Below are 21,048 nucleotides of genomic sequence, written 5' to 3' on the forward strand. Positions count from 1 at the left end.
GAGCAGGGAGGCACTGGAAGGTATGAGGCAAGCTCCTTGCAAGGTCTGTGGAACAAGTCTCACCCCAGGACTTCCAGCCAGTGACGAGGTAACAGGTGATGCATTTATGAGCATCCGTATTGAGATGCGAGTGATGCTCCTCGCTGACCTCGGATGGGAGCCACGTCCACGCCTGTGGCTCACCGGTGAGGAGGGGAGTGTGCTGTGCTCTTTAGAAAGGGAAATTTACCCAGGCCTTGGAGGAATTAATTATTTTATATGCTGGACTCTTGCCTTCTGACAGATTCATCTGAATTACAGATTAACTGTCAGTGTGGGGACAGAGGAAGCCATTTCAATGAATAGCTCTCTAATTTATTAAAGGGGTTGTTTGGGCTGGTGAATCGGCAATGCAGCAAGTCTCTGAGCAGGAAAATGTTCTGTCTTTCTTCACGTCTCCCAGCCTTTTATTCTCCACTTGTTTTATCTCCCTGTTCACAGGATCCCTCTCAATACTGATGAGGGTCCTAGCAAGGCCAGTGGAAACCCCAAACCTGCAACACTTTACAAATGAGCTGTCAGCCACCAAAAAGCTCTAATTTCAGAGTATTTCTCTAGGGGCCACTTCTGTGACTTTTAAACAAAACCATTACTTTTATGACCAAGGACTATAAATTTTGGAGAAAGGTGTAACAACCTGGAAAACACCAGTGTATCAATGTAACAGTAAGTATTAGTAGAGCCAAAAAACATCGGTTCCTTTCCAATCAGTTCTGACTGGAGAACGTTAAGGGTTTCCCTTTACTCTGTAAGTCTACAGAGGTTTTGTAAAAACCTGCAAAACCTCATTTCTTGTTGATTCTAGGGCTTGCAGCAAAGCTTAACATACCCAACAAACTGTTATTGATGTGAGCATCATGGGCTGGAGTGTATGAAGGCTACCCAAACCCCAGCCCTTCTTCCTCTCCCAGTTACTCAGCATGAAGGAGAAAAGATTTGTTTATTTGTTCATGGATATTTCTGACATGGACTTCATACTCCAGAAGAGTCTCGTAATATTACGGGAGTAGATTCAGGATTTAAACCATTATAAAAGTTAAATAAGTTTTGATTCTGTAAGCAACACACTATTTATTTTGGGATAGAATAAATCTGAAAGACTGATATCACTGCTGGAGATCATCTCAAGGAGGGTTGTGGAGGTGAAAAAAAAAGGGCATTTACTTTTTGAGAAGCAGAAGTTTTAAATTTTCATTACCCTTATGCATGAACAGACACAAACTATGACTGCAAGGATTTTTTATTATTTTTTGACCATGTAAGGATTTATCTTTTGGCCTGGAAGCAAACATCACGAGTCTGATTTTAAGATTGGGTCTACAAATTTGCACCCTGAGCAAGTGCAGCTGCTTGTCTGCTGGCAGGGACTGGGCACGTGAGGCGTCTTCTGGAAGTGAACTCATTGGCATCTGCAGCCCTGATGGCGGCTCAATGTTTTCATAAAAATCCCATTTAAAAACACAAAGGTCAAAAGTTGACCAAAAAAACAACAACCGAACATTATTTTTGTTTGAAAAATTACAAGTGCTGTTAATTACTGCATGAGAACCAGATGGTACTGGCCAGTTTAGTTTCATGGTCCAAGCAGGATCTTGAAAGAAAACCAAGAAGAAAAACACAGAGCAAAGACAAAACATGTGTTGTGCCAGGTACTTTACATTTTGAGCACTCCTTCCATTTGAAACCTCTGAGCAATGAAGAGTAAGGCATTCATTTATTTTTTTTAACATCTGATTTTCTTTTTTAGCTTGACAGAATATTAAACCAAAATAAGGAGGCCTGAAAATTAATGTCCTGTAATGACTGCAAAAATCCTTCGTTGTCTTGAGAGTCTCATAAATTGGATATTTGGAGAGGGGATGTGCAGCTCCCTGGGCTTGGAGGGACTCTGGTTACCATTGGAGAAAATAAACCACCTCGGTGCAGGGGCGGCCGGGCTCCAGGGAGAAGGAGCTGGTGTCAGCATGAAGAGATGTGGCTGGAAGATAGCCTCGTCAGGCTAATTGATCTGGAGCCTTTGCCTTTCCTGCCAGGGCTGCCTGTCTCCTTACCCATAATCCCCACTTCTTTGATGGCCTGTCAGGAATATGGGACTTGGCCCAGTTTTACATCTATCCAATAACATTATGAAATTGATAGTGACACTTCCATTGGCACTAATTTCAGAAAGAGATTGGAGCCAGAGGACAAGCGTTTTGCTCTCATGGCGGCTAAGCTTTCCAAGTAGATCAAGATGACCCAAGACTGATCTTGCAGCGGCCAAGGCATGGGAAGGGAAGTGGAGGGAGGGGGATCGAGGTGGTTGGTGGACACGGAGCTAATGAGAAACATGCCTAATTCTTGCCCTCAGCCTGTGATTGTCCTGGCTGGTGGGAATCGTATTCTGCTGCTGCTGGCAGGGCTTTTGCTCCATAGATGGTGTTTATTAGGCAGCATTGGGCACCAGTCTCTGCAAAGGTCAGGAAAAGCCTCAGGCAGGAGGGCAATAGTGGTCCCAGCTGTTGACTTTCAGACCTTCAGTAGTTCTCACTGTTTTAAGTGTTTTCTGGCACAGTCACAGGCTCCTGCAGCATCATGCTCTTGGCTCAGGTCAGTGGTCCAGCACCAGGCTGGACATGCTGGTGGTGGAGCTGCCAACAGACCCCTCAGCAAATATCACTGGTGGCCCTCTTGCACTAGGGGAGCTCCACACTGAGCTGGTTAGATAACACTTACTAAAGCTTTCACCCAGTGCTGGCCACAGTGTTGAAAGTGATGTAGTTGCCACAGCCTTGATCCAGGCCACGTGCATTCTGAATTGCAGAATAGATGGAGGTGTAGCTTATCCCCATACCTGGAAGTGTTCAAGGACAGGTTGGATAGACCCTTAGCAACCTGGTCTAGTGGAAGGTGTCCCTGCCCATGGTGGGAGGTCAGAGCTAGATAGACTTTAAGATCCCTTCTCATCCAAACCATTCTGTGGTTCTATGATTAAACTAGTTCTGCTTTCCTCTCCATCTGGCAGCTATTCAGCCAAGGCCTTGTTTTGAGATGGGGGAGCACATAGCCTCGGTGCTGAGCTGGAGTTTGCAGAAGATGACCCCTTGATACTGCCTGCCTTGTCACGCAGCCCTTTCCCCATTCTCATGCTGCATTTGCATGTTCGCCCAAGGAAAGGGTCAGGGAGAGTGTTTATCAGTTTGTCACAGTCTCCCTCTGCAGTGGCTGGAGGCCAGGAGAGAGGACAAAAAGCCTTGGGCTGATGATAAATTGGAAACGCAGAAAGGAAATGTGTCTGCTCAGTGCTGAGCTGTCGGCCCTGCTCCGGGCGTGGGTCTCTGGTGTCACTCATCCTCTGGATGGTGCTCATGAGGAGGTAAAATGCCATCAGGGCCACCTGTGCTAAATCCAGCTATGGGGTCCTGAGGGCATGGGGAAAGCGGACGGTGCTGCTGCCTTTCCCATGTCCCTGTGTCGGTGGGGCTGTCCCCCTTGCTGTGCTTGGCAGCAGATCTGGGCATGCCTGGGTGCCTACCAATGCTGAGCAAGCTGCCATCCATGGTGAAAGGGTGTGAGCAGGGGAGCATCTCCCTTTTAACAAGTGCTAACACTGCCCAAGGCTCAGCAATCGCATGTTAGTGCTGCTCTTGTGCGGCTGAGGCGCGTTGCTTTGGGAGACCTTTTGGCACCTCCTGCATGGAGCAGGGGCAGAGCTGAGGTTTGGATCTGCAGATCCTGAAGCTTGTCACTGGAGGGGCTGAGAGTGAGGAAGTGACTGCAAACGCCTGGGCTGGGGGGTGCAGAGGTGCTGGAACCTCCTGTAGACAAGCTGTAGGAAATGCTGCAGTATATAAAGTGAACAGAAGAGATTAGAAAGCTGATATGATGTTATTCCGATTGATTTTGCTGTTGTATTTATACCTGGAGGTAAAGAGCAGACATACTGGAAATCAATTGGCCCCGTGCTCTTCCCCACTCTCTCTGCAGCGCCGTTTGAATGAAATGCTTATATCATTTTTACGGTGTGTCTGTGATAGGGATGAGTGAGCCAAGAGATTAATAGGCGCTGCTGAGGCCGTTGCCCAGTCATTGCCTGGCTCTTGTCTTGTAAAGCCTGCGCTGCTCCAGAGTTCAAGGTGCCCCTGATGTGACAGCTTGGTGACTTTGTTTGGAACAAAACAAGAGGCATACGTAGTCAAGAGGAAGAATGGGGAAACAAGGTGATTGGCAATAAGCAGATGATTTGGGGCAGGCAGGATGGTACCCAGCTCTGGAGCTGGGGGCTGGGTGTAGCAGAATGATGGAGACCTGGGGGAAGAAAATGATGTTTTGGCTTCAAATGGAGCTGATCCCATAAGGAGGGATGGAAATGATGGCCTTGTGCATTGAAGATAAGGCAACAGAAATGTCATTTTCATGTATCATAGCGCTTCCAGTACCCCACAGCCAGCCATCCTGCCCTGCCAATCCTTGCTGGACCTTGACATTGGGGCTGGGGCAGGAGGGCTGCAGTGGAGCCATACAGGGAGATTGGCCATGCACAGATGCTGCATTCTCGGGTGCCCCTGCTCACTCTTCCTGCCCTATCCAGGTGTGTGTTTCTCTGCTGCTGCTGGCTCTGCCATGCCAAGATGCAATCACTGGAGGTTTCTCTGCAAGGTTGGATATTTGGTTCTACTGGCTCCTCCTCACACCCCACAGGGAGCATGCATACCCAGCAGTGGAAAAAATTGGCTTGTTATCAGCAGATGGGGTAAACTAGGTGGGAGGAATTGTGGAAGGTGACTGAATGCCAGCACCAGCATTGACAGACTAAATACTATCTCCCTTCCTGCAGTGGCCCTTGAATAGAACAGACTTTTCTTCCTCTCCTGTTGCCTGCACTATTTGCTAGTTCTTTCACCTGATCTCAGCAGTGAGATCAGACCGTTTCTTCTTGGCAAAGGAACTGACTTCTCACTATACATATGTTATTACGTGGGGGAAGGCATTGGCTTTTCGATCCCTCAGGAGTCAGCAGATTCCTGGATTCCAGCATCGCAGGATCTAAAATATTCTCCTAGTTACACTGTGGCCTGTTTGCAGTCCCTTTGCTGGTTAGACACAGTTTCTGAGTCGAAGTCATTTGGCAACACTGGGCTGGAAGCTTTATGCCTAGATGTAAAAATTCCTGCCTTGCCTTGCCTTCCTATGGCTGCTGACTGGCTTTGCTGTCACACATGGCTCTGGCTTGTCAGATCCTACCCTTTTTAATTATCAGATTGTATCACCATTTTTACTGTAAGCATTTTCTGTTTCTTGTTCTGCTGGATTTATGCATTTGTGCCGTCATAAGCATTGACTTTATATTTTATATGATTTGATCTTAATGTTTCCAACCCTAAGTGTGAGTACTTAGAGGATTGGTGTCTAAGCTCAATAAATAAGCTTGGGGAAGAGTGGGAAAGCAAAGGACATGGGAGGAATGAGGGAGGTTTGGACATCCTCTACACCAGATGGGGTTGGAGTGATGCTTCAAACGGGAATGCCAGGGTGACTGGAGGCTGAAAAGGGTGAAGGGAGGATTAACAGGGCCCTCCACAAGAGCTGCCTACTCCCCACTGCAATCAGCTGAAAAAAATCAGAGAAGGAAGGAAATGTCAATATATAAAGAGGGAAAGGGGCTTTTGTAAATGGCAGTATTTTGGCAGAATGTTGCATCAGGAAAGAAAGTGCTTTGAGGATTGCCTGTTTAAGGATCGCCCACTGACAACAGATCTGACAGCTTTTTTTCTTTATGTGATAATGGATCTGCAATGTATAAAGGGTGGAAGTGGGGAAAGAGCCATGTGTCCAACCCAAGTGGTGGTGGGTGCAGAGATCCTGGGCCTGTCTCTCACTTCCTTTTACCTCAGAGTTCACAGGGATCTTCATCTTGAAATTATCAGGGCCTCAAAATGATCATCTCATTGAGGAGAAGGGAAAATGTATTGCTGCTTCGCTGTTTTCTCTTGCCTTTGTTGTTGGAGGGGCTGGAAGCTGAGGATTTGGAATACACCCCTTTGAGAGCTCAGATTTGTGTTCCTGATGTCTTCATCTGCCTGCAAAGCTCAAGGATTTGACTTTTTATTTCCCCAAAAAGCTGATGGAGGAGACTGTGCCCAATGGGCTGTGTCAGAGAAGGGATTGTCACCTTCGGAGGCTCCACAGGCAGCCACAGTGGGGTGTGAGCAAGGACTGGACTGTACAGGTCAGCCTCTGCAGCAATGCCCTCCAGATCCCTTGGCATGATGTGGGGATAACTCAGGGTGAATTTGGGACATGGAGATGAAATTAAGCTTTATGGGTGTGGGAAATGCTGCTTGGACATGGTTGAGATGGTGGCGACAAAGCAGGCGCTGAGAGCTGGAATTAGGGGGCATCTCCGGATAAAGCCCAGTGTTCTGTACGAGTGAGGGGTCTGCTGCGGGTCAGGGGAAGAGATGCCACATGATGGACCATCCTGTGGTTGGGATTGGTGACTCTGGGGACAAGAAGTGGCTGCTTCCCATTGTAGGAGGGCAGGGAACAAGCTGGAGCCCACGGCAGACTGGCTCCAAACAGGGCCCGCGTAGGCACCAAGCACTGCCTTGGCCCCGTGCCCACATCTGCCAATAAAAATTAAGAAATTGATTTCCTTTTGTTTGCCTGAAAGGACGAGGCTCTCTTTATGAGACAGTAAATGCAATCTTGCTCTGAGCATGGCTGGATTTTTAATTGTATTTGTTGTGCTTTCACTCATTGTTTTATGAGTTTCAGTTCCCCTCCTTCCTGGTGCAGAGATCAGCCCTGGGGGGTGGTTTGATTTCAGCTGAACAAAAGGCTGGAAATTTTTTTAAGTTTATTCTAAAGTTGTTTGTTTTCCTGATAAGCTGAAGTTTGAGGTTATTTTTCTGTCCGTGTGTATGTGTGTGCATAGCTCTGAGTTGTTAAGCTGGGCTGAGAGATCTGGCCTTGGAATTATCTACTTGCCAGTTGGTGATATGACCCTTTGAAGAACAGCATTTAAGATTATGATTGGGGAAATGTGGAAGTGCCAACAGGGGTTTGGAGTCGGAGGAGAAAGGGATTTTATATACAATATATATTGGAGCTTAATGAGGTCTGCTCCAGTGCTTGCTATACAATGCATGGTGACCCACTTTACTAGGAGAGCATTTTTTTTGCTAGTTATGGGTCATATACAGTTCCTAATTAAGTAGGTTAATTATATGGCTCCTTTATATTACAAAGGAGAATGGGGATGGCACAATTAGCTCTTGCAATGATCATTTTTGATCAAAAACTGATGTTCTGCATGACAGCTCCCAGAGGCGTGGGTGGTGAGAGGGGATTGCCCTGCAGCCTTGAGCACTCACCTCACTGTTCTCTGCCTCAGCAAACTTGATTTCTGTCCTGAGCACATGGCCTGGGATGTGGATGAAGCTGTCCTTTCTGAAACCACACTGGAGAGACCATGGCCCCATCCTGGTCCAGTGCTGTGCCCACAGTGCCTCTGATGCTGCCCAAACCTGGTCTGCAGTGCTGGAGAGGTCTCTGCTTGGAGTTTCTTTGGAAGCATCAGAAAGGGAAGGCGCTGAGGGCTTTTTGGTCACAGGTGAAAAGTGCTGCAGCCTGTGAGGGCTCTGAGCAGCATCATTCTCTGTAGCTAAACTCTCCTTGAAAGAAATTTCTTTAACCTTTCCCTTCCCAGCCTGGCAGTGGTTGAGCCCCCACAACATCACTGGGTTATCTGTTCCAGATAAACCCAACCAGCTGTACTACCAGGCATTAGGGAGAACATTCAAACTCTAATCTCCCTCAGTGCAATTTAAACCTATTATTTCTTGTTTTATCCCCAGTGGATGTGGAGAACAGCTATTATATTTCTCTTTGCTGCAACCTTTTACATATTTGAAGGCTGTTATCACGTGTCCCTTCAGTCTTCTCCTCTCAACACAAAGCATAATTCTTTCAGTTTTCCCTTAGAGGTCATGTTTTCTCCGCCTTCAATCATTTTTGTTGCTTTGGAGAGGCTACTGTGATGCCAAGCTGGAGTTTTTGTTGTTTCTTTACCTGTTTGCCTTGGGGCATTTATTATGTTATGGATGTGTATGAAGTGACCATTATCTTCTCTAGTCTGTGGTTATTTATAAAGTACCCTATATTCCTGAGCCTATGTTTTATTATAAAGTATAGCTCTTAGCCTTGATAAATAATTTACCATTATGATATGATCTCACAAACAGGGGTCCCTAAGCTGTTTATTATTTGCTTTATTTTTCGTAAGTAACAAGTCGTCCATGTAGCACTGTGAATGAACTAGGAGATTCACTGACATGGACTGAAAGCTGTATCCTATTCACAAAGCTTCCAGATAAACAAGGAGGTGAAGGTAAACACCGAGCCAAACTCCAGTTTAGCCATAGGGAACAATGCTGAATAGAGAATGACAGATTTTCTGAAAAGCAGAGCTTTGGGGGTAATCTGTAGGAGTATATACAGAGATGATATTATCAGGATGGATGCAAAGTGGGAAGAAGAGTTGGGACATTGCTGGGATGGATGGACTATAGCCTGACTGGGAGACTGAGGGAGAAAAGAGGGTGGAAATGAGACTGGGAATAGTGGTGTTTGAGTGAGCTGTCTTTCTCAGGAAAGAGGACTTGGCTGTAAAGAAGATGTGGGAGGGAAGGCAGAACAGCACTGCTGCCTGTGACATTTCCAAAAGTATAATTTTCAAGCTGCCTCGCTGCTCTTTGGATAGTATCAGATTAATATGATCCTGATTCTCTGGTCATTGTGGTTGACTCTCCCACTGGCTGGCAAAGGCTGTAGTGCTGGGCTGGACCAGGGGCTGCCTGCTTCTTCACTCAGGGGTAGCCCTGGGCAGCTCTAATATCTCCTCAGCCTTTTCCCATAGAGAAAGGGAGTGATGGAGTGCCTTCATCACTGTTGCTGACAGTGCTTCCTTGTCAGGAAAACTGCATGGAGCCGGTGAGGAGAACAGCTCAACTCTGTCCTTGCAGACAGTGTGGATGCTGCTGGCTGACGAGACTCCTGCTTGGAAGGAAGGAGAGCCATGGGAGAGCCTTTCAGAGTATAGATGCAACATGCTCAGTGCTCAGAATGGACACAGACTTCTTAAAGTATTAACAAATAGGCTCTTTTTATAGTTAATATCGATGGTATGTTTGTCCATAGCACAGGTTGAGTTATTCACAGAAACAGCCACTGCATCACTGTTCAGAAAAGCTCCTAAGTATTTTATATAATGTTTTAAGATCACAGGATAGTACGTTAGGAATTACCCCAAGTTACCCTTGACTATTATTCTGCATTTTTACTGTACCAAACTGTCTTCTTTTCTATATCTCTCTGCCCATTTCCCTGTCAAATGGAAAGTAAACCTAAATCTTAAAATCTGTACTCTCCTTTTCTTTTGCTTCATTTTTTCCCTTTAACCTTACCTGGAAAATGTACTGGTGAAACCAGTGGGAATTCTTCCAAATAAAGCCATAAATCAGCATTATATATCAGAAAACTCAACCTCTTCGCCTACTTAACAGCAAAAAATATGTACTATTGCCAAGATAGATTTAAAGTCTGGGTAGCTGCTTTATTCCCAGGAGTTGCTAATGGCAGTGTATATTTTGAGTCAGAGCAATAGTCCCACCTATAAAAGTGATCAGTGACTGCTTGATATCCATGATGTTTTCTAAGTTTGTCTTGGGCTTGTGCAGTGAGTCCAGCACTCACCTGACTCTAAGAGTGGCAACAGAGTGGCTGTGGGCTTAGAGGGAACTGGATCTCAGCCGTGACCAGCCAGAAGAGATGGGAATGAGAGAAGGAAAGTGATAGAGAGCCATGACTGTGCTGTAGGAATTAATGTTGTCCAGATTTCTACTTACCCACACCCCTCTACTGAAAAAAAAAAAAATTAATAGGAGAAACTTGGAGAAGTCCACAACTGAAAATCATGTCTTTTTTCAAATTATGTTCTGTGGAGGATATTGGGATGAATTGGCTGAATAGCATGTTCTAGTCCATGTCAGGTCAGGACCTACTGTCATCAGAAATGTTTTGGAAAGCCGGAAACCTAGTGCAGCATGTCCATCGTGTGTGTTCCTTAGGACTCTGGAGAATGGGATTTTTTTTTTCCTAGACCTGGAAATACATCTGGAGGCAATAAATTGTCCCTGTATTATTGCAGGGGTAGAATATCCTTTCTGAGGTGTGCTATCCCTGTGGTGTCAGGACTGCCACTGGAAGTTCTTGAGGTTTCCTACTTTTGCAGAAGTGGGAAGGGGTTGAGTGAAGTCGTGAAGCATCAGAGTTCAGCTCTGAGGCTTTTGAGGGTTGGTAGGTCTTGTGCATGGATAAGCTTGTCAGCACTGACTTGAGCTGGATGACTGAGAGGCTAAGTCCATTTATGGGACCCAATGTTCATTGGGAAATGGGAGTGCAACCTGTGGATCAGCTGAGACATGGTTACCACACAGATCTTGGATGGATTTGGGGCATGAAACTAAGGATAACACATGTAGAAAGTCCTCCTGAAAAGCAAGCCACAGAAAAAAAAAACATGGAGCATAAAGGAGGTCAGACTCTGGATCTGTTTATTGGCAAAGAAATGACCATTGGAACAATGACTAATAGATGTTTGCTGTGCTTAGTTTCACAAGTACCAACCTCGATTATGCCCTACTCTTTTAGACATAACCATGTCCTGCTAACCTGCTTGTGCTAGAGGGGCACTGCCATGATCTGTGTTCCTTAAAAATTAGGAGGTGCTGTGCAAGCAAGAACAGCAAGGGAAAAGTGATATCAGGGCTTTGTGAGGCCCTGAGGACCATGTCCTCAGCAGGGTCTGTGTCAGCCTGGTGTATGTCCCGTGGTTGGTTACAAATTCTGATGCTGCAGGAGATGTCCTCTTTGCCCCTTGCCAGAAAGGTGTGATTTCTGCTCTCAGAGCAGAGGACAATGAATATTTCGTTCCCATAAAATCATAGAATTTGGGTTGAAAAGGACCTTAAAGATCAACTAGTCCAAGCCCCCTGCCATGGGCAGAAGCACCTTCCATGAGACCAATCTGCTCAAAGTGTCATCCAGCCTGGCTATCACTCACTAGAGGGGCCTTTCACATCCCATTGCCTAATGAAGTACCTTTCTTTTGAAGCAACACCTTGGCTGCTTAGGAAAAGCTGTAAGTTAGCCTCTCACATTGCTCCACTACAAGGGAGATCTTTATGTTCTTTTCTAAAATTTTTTGCACCAGTCTATACCAGCTGATATTTTTATGACTTGTTTTTTGAACTGCACCTTAAATGCAGAGCTCTCCACTTCCCACCACAGCTGGGCCAGCCAGTGGTGCAGGGTAGGGACAAAGAGATGTGCACACCACACAAAACCCACTCCTCCTGGTTTGCCTGCAAAGAATTGTCATCGCAAAAGAACAAAAGTAATTCAAACCAAAATTGCCTGTTCACTTTTTGTGTGTGGAGAAATGCAGTGTGCATAGTCCCAACACAGGCATCTTGCGACAAGAGCTGAATTTTGCCTTTGCATCTCTAAAGCTGGAAGTCACATGGGCCCAAGGAGTAACATTAAAAAAAGCCAGAACCTGCCAAAAGGAATTCACAATAAAGGGAGAGACTTTTTCTCCTCGTGACTAAAACACCTGTCACAGCTGCCAGGACTCTGCTAATTACACAATAACTTCATTATATCCCACTTGGAAGAACAAACAATACTTGAAGCTCCAAAAATGAGCAGCCTTTAGACTAGATTAATGCAGGCAGAACGACTGCATGGAGCCCCATCCTCCCAGTAGCTCCAGAGAGTAAAATGGCTTGAAGACTCTCCTCTTCTTTGCTAGTGCTACATAATAAAGTAATTGTGCAATTAGAAGTAGATTACTGATGGGAGATGAGCATTTTCTATGCAACACAGGCTGACTTCTCTGCATAGGTTTGATACCTCAGTGCAGCATCTCTGCTCCTTTGTACTTGAGCTTCTGGCAGCTCCTGATAGCATCCACACAGGAGAAAAAGAGCATCACTAGTTGAGTGTGGTTTCTCTTCCCATGTGCATATATTAAGGAGGTCTCATGGAGGACTTCACTGTGGTCTCTACTTTGTCCAACACTAATGCAGCAAGAATGGCTGCAACATGGATTAGAGGGTCTAAAAACAAAATAAAACATAAGCCCAAAATTGAAATACAGCTGAATGTTATGAAATATCTCTGTGAAGGAAGCAGGTCTTGGCTCTCAGATATGGATGCTCTTTCCTTCATCACTTCTTTTCACCTAAGGGAACCAGCCTGCTGTTGGTTAGGGCAAGATCAGAGTTGTTGCTCTTGGGCACAGACATTTAGTGTAAGAAATCATGGCTGGAGCAGGAGTCTGACGGAGCTGGAACATGGTTGCTGGACCTCTGCAGGACAGAGATCAATGTGGGTGCACTTGGGCACACTGGTGCTTTGGGGACCTTCTCCATGGAGGTAGACAAGGATGCAAAAGTGGGTGCTGGAAGACTGGGGGAAGGCACGTGGACCGTGCTGAGGGCTCCTTGTTCACAGAGCCGCAACTCCAAGACATTGCACAGGGGTCAGTGCAGAGGGACCACCTTGAGCTATCCACCAGGTCCCTCTCAGCCTGGTGGGGATTGATAACAGGTCCCATGAGCAAGCAACAGATGGGGAATTGGGAGTTAAGACATACTTGAGATGGTGGCAGATGAGTTAGACGAGACAAGGAGCGTGGAGTCTTCTGGGTTTGTTGCAGCTCAGCCTAAAGGTTGTGGCACTGCCTTCTCCATATCTTGCTGGGGGCTCTCTTCTCTGCCATCCTTGGGTGCCTGTGGCCTCCTTTGGGAAACTGCCTCTGTGCCCTTGCTCCAGTGAGAGCAATTAATGCAGACCAGAGAGGCTGTGGAGGAATGAGTCTTCCATTGCTCCCATCTTGGGAGCCTCATTTTCTTGCCTTTTTGATGGTGTTGTCAACTTTTGGGGGTCAGGAGGGTAAGAGGGAGGTGTTGCCAGTTGTGGTGATGGTGGTGGGAGGCAGCATGAGCTGAGCAGGATCTGCTCCAGTGCATTGTGGGTTCCTGTAGGTATCAGCCTGACTGAAGGGCTCTGTGTGCCCAGGTGAAACTGGAAGAGGGGAAACAATATGGGCAACACGTTGGGCAACAGAAATGGCATGAATATGGTTTTGGGGTGAAATAACTCTTTGGGGGTGATGTTTCTCTAGTCTAAGCTTGGTCATAATTCTGACAGGATATACAGACATCACAGTGACTGATTTCTCTTGTGACAGCCCTAGGGGAGGACTTTGTAGATGACTCACCTTTGATGTGGTGTCACCTGTAGCTACTTAACCCTTCAAGATTGTTAATCTGGTATCCCAAAGCCAGGAAAGAAAACTTGTAGCATCTTCCCTGCCCTGTGAGCTGCCTGGAGAAATTAGCCCTGGGGATGGGACAACTGCCAGGACTGCTAAGACAGGCATCCTGTCCAGGAGCAGGTGCCAACCTGCAGCAATCCCTACCCGCGCGGTCAGCAGGTCTCGTCAGCCCTTTCCCCCTGTTGTACCTGACAGGTGTGTGTGCTGTTTGCAGGTCCCGTGGCAGTGATCAGCGGAGAGGAGGATTCAGCCAGTCCTCTCCACCACATCAACCATGGCATCACGACACCCTCATCCCTGGACGCTGGCCCGGACACGGTGGTGATCGGCATGACCCGCATTCCCGTCATCGAGAACCCCCAGTACTTCCGACAAGGTCACAACTGCCACAAGCCAGACACGTGTGAGTGCCCGATCCGGAGCCCCCCGTGAGGATCAAGGGATGGGCTGGGGGGATGGGGGGAAGGAGGACGAGGAGGAAGAGGTTAAGAGGATGAGGAAGAAGAGAAGGAGGTTTTTGAGGAGAGTGGGTCTTGGTATGGTCCAGAAACCAAAGTGAATCTCAGGTCTCAGAAATCACAACATACATGTAGATGCTTCCAGAGAAGACTTTCCACTCTCACCTTCACCTCCCTTCACCCTCCCTCCGCCACCCACCCGTCACCTTCCCCCCTTGCCTGAAAGTGCCATTCCAAGCCAGGCTCTTCCTCATCAGCTCCAAGCATGAGGTCCCAGGTGTGAGCAAGAGCCACCTGAGAGCATGGGGATGGACATGACTCGTGCTTGGCTGGGGAAAGGACCTGCCTCCCCTTCCTCCTCCAGCAGTTTCCCAGTCATAGGGCTGACTCTTTGGCTCCCCAGTGGGCCAGGGAGAAGCTCAGGACTCGTGTACCTAGGTGGGGCAGATGTGTGGAGATATCTTTATCTCCAGGGGTTTTAGATGCTGGATGTCTTGTTTTCATGGGCTTCTGTAAAGCTTTTACACCTTTCCTGTATAAGTCTGGGTCATGAACTGAGCTCATTAGACTAGCAGGTGGTGATCAAATGGTCCTCTCCAGTTTGTCTTTCTAAATTCTGAGTATAAAAGAAAAGTGCTGTGTAAAAGGATGCTTTTCTGGGAGTCCTGCACCACTTCCCACGTGAGTGGTGGGATGCAGCCCTCCCCAGCATGCGGCTCACAGGTGGTAGTTGAGCTCTCCCAGGCCTCTTGCCAGCTCTGAGATGCAAGCCAAGCAGTGCAGGGGTTTGGGTAACATTCTTCTTTTATTATTGCTCATCCTTTTAGTGTGTCTTGGTTCCGGGTAGAACTGGAAAAATAAAAGGCTTGGAAAAAAAAAATGGTGAATAAGCCTCAACTTGGGCTAACTGTGGCTTAACCAGAATCAGGGAGTGCTGCGCTGGCCACCCCTGTTCATCCCATGGCTTCTGCTGACTCATGGGTGTAGGAGACATAACTCAGCTCTTGGAAACAGGGAGAAGGCTGATTTCCCGACCTGTGGGAACCCATTTGGCATTAAGTGCTCAGTAGGAGCACACTGCTCCTGTTCTCCACTCCTCTCTCAGGGGAAGGGGAGCTGCAGCTGCTGTTCCCTGGGAGGTGTCCATGCTGTGTACCCGTACCCTCCTGGGTCCTGCCGGCTTGTGCCCAAGCCCATATCACCACCCTTTGCTTGCCAGAGTGATGGGATGTACTTAGTGAATGTGCCTGGCTTTCCCCTTGATTTTCATTTTAATGTGCTAAATTTGGTCTGTTTGTAGGGAGGGGAGGATGAGGGCGGTGATTAGGCAGGAGCAGAGAAGCTGAATGTAGCGTGTTTTTTCTGTGCTGTTAATTATATATTTTACATTTCTTATAGCACCTCATCTCAAAATGATTTACAAACTCTGATGGCTTGGGAGGGGGGGCTCCCCCGCTTTACTTTTTTTTTCCTTTCCCTCCTGTGCTGTCTCAAATCTCTTTAATCTATGTGCCGACCATTTCAAGACATGGGTGCTGTTGAGGCTGTGCAGTGGCAGAGCTTAAACCTCAAAGGATTAAGTTTTGCTCTGAGTGTTTGCCCCGTGGGGTTTGTCAGAGCTGTGTAGGTTGCAGAGGAAGTTGCTCACAGCGGGATTTGGTTCACAAAGATGCTTGGCATGGCATCTGGAGGTGCTTCTCCTGTGGAAGGTGCCACAGGAGGGAATGCTTCAGGTTTTCCAGGGCTACAGGGCAGTGTGGCTGAAACCAGACCCCACAACAGTGGCACTCCCTTTGGGTAATAACAAGAGGCAAACCACAGCTGGATGTTGGCAGGCTGAATACCCTAATTTTTTTAGATTTCTTTGTCATTCATGGGGCAAAATCCAGGCCTTCAGCCCTCAGGTAGAGTTGAATTTGGTGTGTGCTTTGTGTTTTAGTCCCCAAGACTTGTCTTGGACAAAATTTCTGACTTCACTGGTGGCTTTGCTTGAGGCTGGAAAGTTTCATAATTCACCTTTTAAATTAACCATGCTTTGGGGAGCTTTTGCTGTAAGGGGTTTGTTTGATCTGATGTGCTCTACTCAACTTAAGCCTGAGCTGGAGAATATTTGTTGCTCCTGTTCTCCCCATGGTTCTCATGCTGGAGGGTTTTTCTCTCTTCCTGTGCAGAGCTTGGACACAAACAGTTCTTCATTTGCTGTCAGTTGTAGAGAGAACTCCTCTGGGCTGGGGAGTGCCTTAATGCCCAGCTGAGCTCCTGCCACCCACCCCCCACAGAGCTGCTGGCCAGCTGTGAGCAAAGATGCTCCATGACACCCAGCATGTTTCCTTTGCACTGAGTTGGATCTTCAGCAAGCATTTTCCCTCTCTGTCATGAAGCTTTTCTCCTTCCTTCCTCACGTGAATATCTCTGTGCTCTTGGATGTTGTCTGGGTGGAGGACATGCTGATACCCATTGCCAGGCTGCAATGAGGAGAGCAAACTCTGTATGCTTAATGCAGTATTAATAGTACATTGATGTGATATAGATTTCTGTCACCCTCTATACTAGCAAGCATCACTTATCACACAGGGATGACGGATGTTTATTCGCAGCCACTTAGCTCTGCATAATGGAATTGCAGCTGAAATATGGAGACCAGCTCCTTGCCTGTGGAGCTGCAGTCCCTCTTGCTCCCGCTGTGCATTGCTATCCCATGGGATCTTCTTGTTAACGTGTCCTCAAGGAGACAGAAATGTGTTCTTCACTGGGAATGTGCTGTCCTCGTGACGATGAGATGAAGGACACAGGAGCCAGCTCTCATTTATGGCTTCCTGGGATTTTTGCAATTGTGTCTTACCCCCTTTCTGCTACTGCCTGTTTTAGAGGAGCAGGTGGGAGAAAAGTGGCTTAAAATTCTCTTTCCCTTTCTGGATGAGAGATTCTCAAAGAGCCATGGAAGAAACCAGCACCACCCTGTTTTCTCATGATGAAGCATTGAGTCTTTGAGAAGATGCTTCCCCAGCTTTATGCTGTAACTCCATGACATGCTGGGCAGCACTGGGGTTTGTATCCAATCCTTGTCTCAGCCCTGCCTGGGGGGGGTTAAGCAAAGAGTTTGTCAATGTGGACAGTCCAGCCACAAGTCAAATTCAGAAGAATAAGCTAAAACTGCCTCTTTCTCCTGCCCTTTTGCACACTGAAGAGAAACCAAGTGTATTTCTTTTTGGCAGACATCAGCAGGAGGAGCGACAGGTTGACAGGAGTTTGCACCTCTCTGTATTTGGAAATAAACAGATGAGAGCAGAAAAATAGGACTTGTGGCAAGCACTGTGGTCAGAGTAAATGATGAGGATGAGGGCGTAGGACATGACATCAGCCTACAGTCAGAGGTTTTGGTAGTGCAAAACATGCCCTCAATGGTGTCCAGAAGGTGGCTATTAGTCCTTCTGGGCAGGATTGGCAGTAACAACAGTTTCTTACCTTTTCTCCATCACTTGAATTTCAGGGTTTTAATTTCCAAAACACAAGTTTTGTAATTATGAATAGCTGGAGATTTCTGTGGTGAAATATTAGTAATGTTTCAGAAGAATCATTTTGGAAGATTGTTTTACTTTAATAATAGCAATTAAGTAGTCATTAATTCTAAGCAATATGCATCAGATGCAGATTAGTTCTTGGATCTGATCTCTCGAGCTTTACTCAAATGCCACAGCACAGTTTTGGAGTTGTTCAGTTCCCTTGTATTTCTCATCTGACAAAACAGGTCTTCTGGAGAATGAGACAAATCAGAGAAAAGAAAACCAAACCTCAATGGAAAAAAGTAATCTGGGGGGACAGGTCCCCATTTGCTTCCCAGTAGTGGATGTTCATTTCCCACAAGCACTGTGAAGCTAGACTTTAGGGGCAAAAGATTTGATTTTGGGGGAGGATTTTGCCAGACACGATCGGAGCTGGCTGTGTTTTCCAGGACTGGCGCAGTCTGGGGACTGGGATGCATTCTCCACACGGGTGGAGCAGCCGTCCTTTCGTACAGTCCTAATGAGGGTTTTTTTCAACCTCGTTTATTACAGGCTGCCCTGACATAATTACATATTCGAAGTTAGTAATTACACGTATTCATGCTAATTAAGTAATTAGATATAATTACACCAACTGTAAATACATGGTAATCGGCTAAAAAGAAGTACTTCAGAAAAAAACAAGGCAAATCACACAATAAAGGCGCCATCAGCACTCTTTCATTCAGTACCCTGCCTTTATCTTGTATTTCAGTGCAGCTTAAAAGGAACATTGTGGTCATTTCAGAAATCATATTTCTTAAACAAATAGATTTCTTTATCTCTGGTTCTAATAGGTCTTGAAAACAGAAATGAAAAAGATATTTACCCTTACCACTGTTAATTTTTTTTGTTTGCCTAGTATGTTCTGTTCACCCTGGGCATGGGAAGATAAAAAGTATGCAGCATTTCTATTTTTGGTCAGTTCATGTTCCAATTTTTGCCAAAAACAACAACATGAAACTAAAGTCATAAGTGCTTTTAGTTTTATTTGCCTAAAGAAGAAAACTGAAACAGTTGGTAGTGAAAAGGAGAAAATTTTCCTTTTCTCCCTTTACTTATTTTTTTTCTGTCAGGGATAAGAGGATTTGTCAAATATTCTTTTCATGCAATATAAATGTGGAGCCCAGTGTGAAGTGACAACAGCACTCTGCTGCCCCATGGCCAGCCTGGGGCTGGGCTGTGCAGGTCTCAGCCTCTCCCACAGTGCTCTGCTGTTTCTCCAAACTTTTCTTTTCTTCTTCTCTCCTCTAAGATGAAAGCTCCAGCTTCTTCTCCAGCAGAACCTAGCTCCCATTGCTCTTCTGAAGTAGGCACTTCTGGGTCAAGTCTCTTCTGCACTGGAGTTCCCACTGTCTTACAGTCTTGTCCTTCTCACTCAACCCACATGAGATACTTTTAAGGGTTTTGACAAAGACCTGTGAGTAGCTATATACTCATTTATGTGTGTTTTGCTACTCTGTTCTGTTTCTCCATATTGGTCCTAACAAAGCCTGGGTTTGTGTCTTGGTTCTGTGGAAGAGCCCTGACCGACCTCATTACTCAGCTTCTAACAGGTGATGGCATTGGAGGTTTCTGCAATGACTTTCTGCTCCAAATTTCCCTTCTTTCTGGTTTGCTATTGATTCTCATAGAAAGTACTCTGAGCTCCAAGTGTTGATGTGAAATTCCTGCAAAAGATTTGTACATCGAAGAAACCCCGCAGGCTCTGGCTGGCTGTTTACAGAGCAGATGTTGTGGGTATCTGAAGAAACATGTGAGCAACCAAAATTACTGCTTCTGTCCCTCACTGGAGCATAACAGAACTTCCCTTGTGCACAGCATCACCTTCTTGTCCCTTGCCCAGACTGCAACATGTGACTAACAGGAGACATACCATGGACACTGGAACTTGGTCCAACCTGCTCACGTCTCAGGTGATTTTTCTTACCTGTGGTTATTTTCTGCTCTGCGTCATTTCATCCAGTTCTGAAACAGCAAGTGGAAGAAATATCCACATTTTCCAGAAGTCTAACCTTCATTTGCAGATGTGGAGTGCCCATCCTACCTATTACCCCCGCACTTTGAGTTGCAGCCTCACGCTCACTGAGTCACAATTCAGACCTTCCTTCCATGATGGTGCTGCAGAAATGAGACTTTTTTTGGATGTCTTGAAAAGGCTGGCAAAATCCATTGCATATACCGTGCCTCTCAGCCAGCTCTGCAGATGCTGTCTGTTGGATTAACCATGAGACAGAAAAGCAGCATGGCTCTGCCTGACCCCCGCCTGCTTTGGGAGGAGTTGCTGTGGCCAGCAGTGCAGCCTTGCTTGCTCCAGATGTGACGGTCACCCAACTCGGTTTGAACACAACCTGAGCACCTTCTGCTGCTGTTTGGATTTTATATCCAAACTCTGTTGCTTTATTGTGTGTTTACTGGAGATATTTGTAACAACACCCAGGATCAAAGGGGGCTGAGCAGGCTCCAGCCCCAGCACAGGGAAGTGACGCTGGCAGCAGAGCTGGATGACAATACACTGGGCAGAGATGTTCCTGGTGATGGGGAGCCACAAGGAAGAGAAACCCTTAAATCAAGCAGAACTTGGTTTTGGGCTGCTAGTTGTGACCTGCCTGTAGAGAGACTGCCTTAGTGATGGAAGTACTGCAGGATACAGACATCAAGGAGTTGACAGGGAAGTATTTCCTCATACAAAGCTCTGCCTGCTCCTCTGCCTAAAAGCATTTCCACTGAACTGTTTAATCTTGATATCTGTGGGGCCAGCAAGCAGTGTTGGCTCGCCTGGGGTGATTTCAGAAAGGAAGCCCTTGATGTGTGAACTGTCAAGCACTTAACAAGCCAGATGAGAGGAGGTCCTGACCTGGTTTCCTTCTGGATTTGGAGTGGCTCTAGCACAGCAGGCTTCTCTTGCTGCCTGGCAGCCTTGTCCCTGCAGCAATTGGGTTGGACTGAAGTGCCCAAGACATGAAGTATCTCATGGAAGATGTGTATGTACACCCTGATATTCTGCCTTGCATCCAGTGCCCTGCTAATCTCATATAGGGGCTCACACACTCTCCCACTCCTCTTGCAGCATTCCCTGACCTCCACACCCTCACCATTGTCCCTGTGTTCATGGGCGAGTGTTCCTCTTCCACTCACCCACACACCGTGGGATGGGCATGGTATAAAACACTTGCTGAGTCAGTAACTCTTCTCTCCCCGTGGCTCAGCTTCCTGCACAGTGACACCCACACACCGACCCCCTCTGCCTCACAAGTGCTGCTGCTGCCGAAGCACACGTGGATTTCTGCTGAGCTCCCTCAAGCTCTGCCTTTCCTCAGCAAAGCCAGGGATGCCATGATGCTCCTGACCAGGCAGTTCCCCCACCAGGGATTGCCCTAAGCCAGCAAAGATGGTTGTGTCTTCAGTTTCTAGTGGGCATTCAGAGCTTGGAAGGACAGGTGTGCTTTTCATGGTCTGGTATGAGTCCAGTCTCAGTGTAGCAGGGTGAGAGGAGTGGGACAAAACAGGGCTAAAATAGATTTACATTCCAGTGTTACTAGCTGTATGCCTAGGTGTTGGCTCCTTTCCCTATCCATATGCACTTGTATTGTGCTTAAATCTGAAGGAGTTGTCCATGCCAGAG

General features: G+C 46.7%; 1 protein-coding gene across 4 annotated transcripts in view; it reads left to right on the plus strand.

The window, feature by feature from the left end:
• Positions 1-21,048, plus strand: part of NTRK3 (neurotrophic receptor tyrosine kinase 3) — a 209,272-nt gene that overhangs the window by 102,240 nt on the left and 85,984 nt on the right. For all 4 annotated transcript variants that reach the window (XM_051796556.1, XM_051796557.1, XM_051796559.1 and 1 more), the window contains one exon: positions 13,638-13,826. In XM_051796556.1, the coding sequence (XP_051652516.1) occupies positions 13,638-13,826 (189 nt within the window). The remainder of the gene's footprint in view (positions 1-13,637; positions 13,827-21,048) is intronic.

Source organism: Manacus candei, unplaced genomic scaffold, assembly GCF_025592945.1.
Source record: "Manacus candei isolate 608988 ecotype Guabito, Panama unplaced genomic scaffold, ASM2559294v1 h1tg000046l, whole genome shotgun sequence".
In the NCBI taxonomy this organism is placed as follows: Eukaryota; Metazoa; Chordata; class Aves; order Passeriformes; family Pipridae; genus Manacus; species Manacus candei.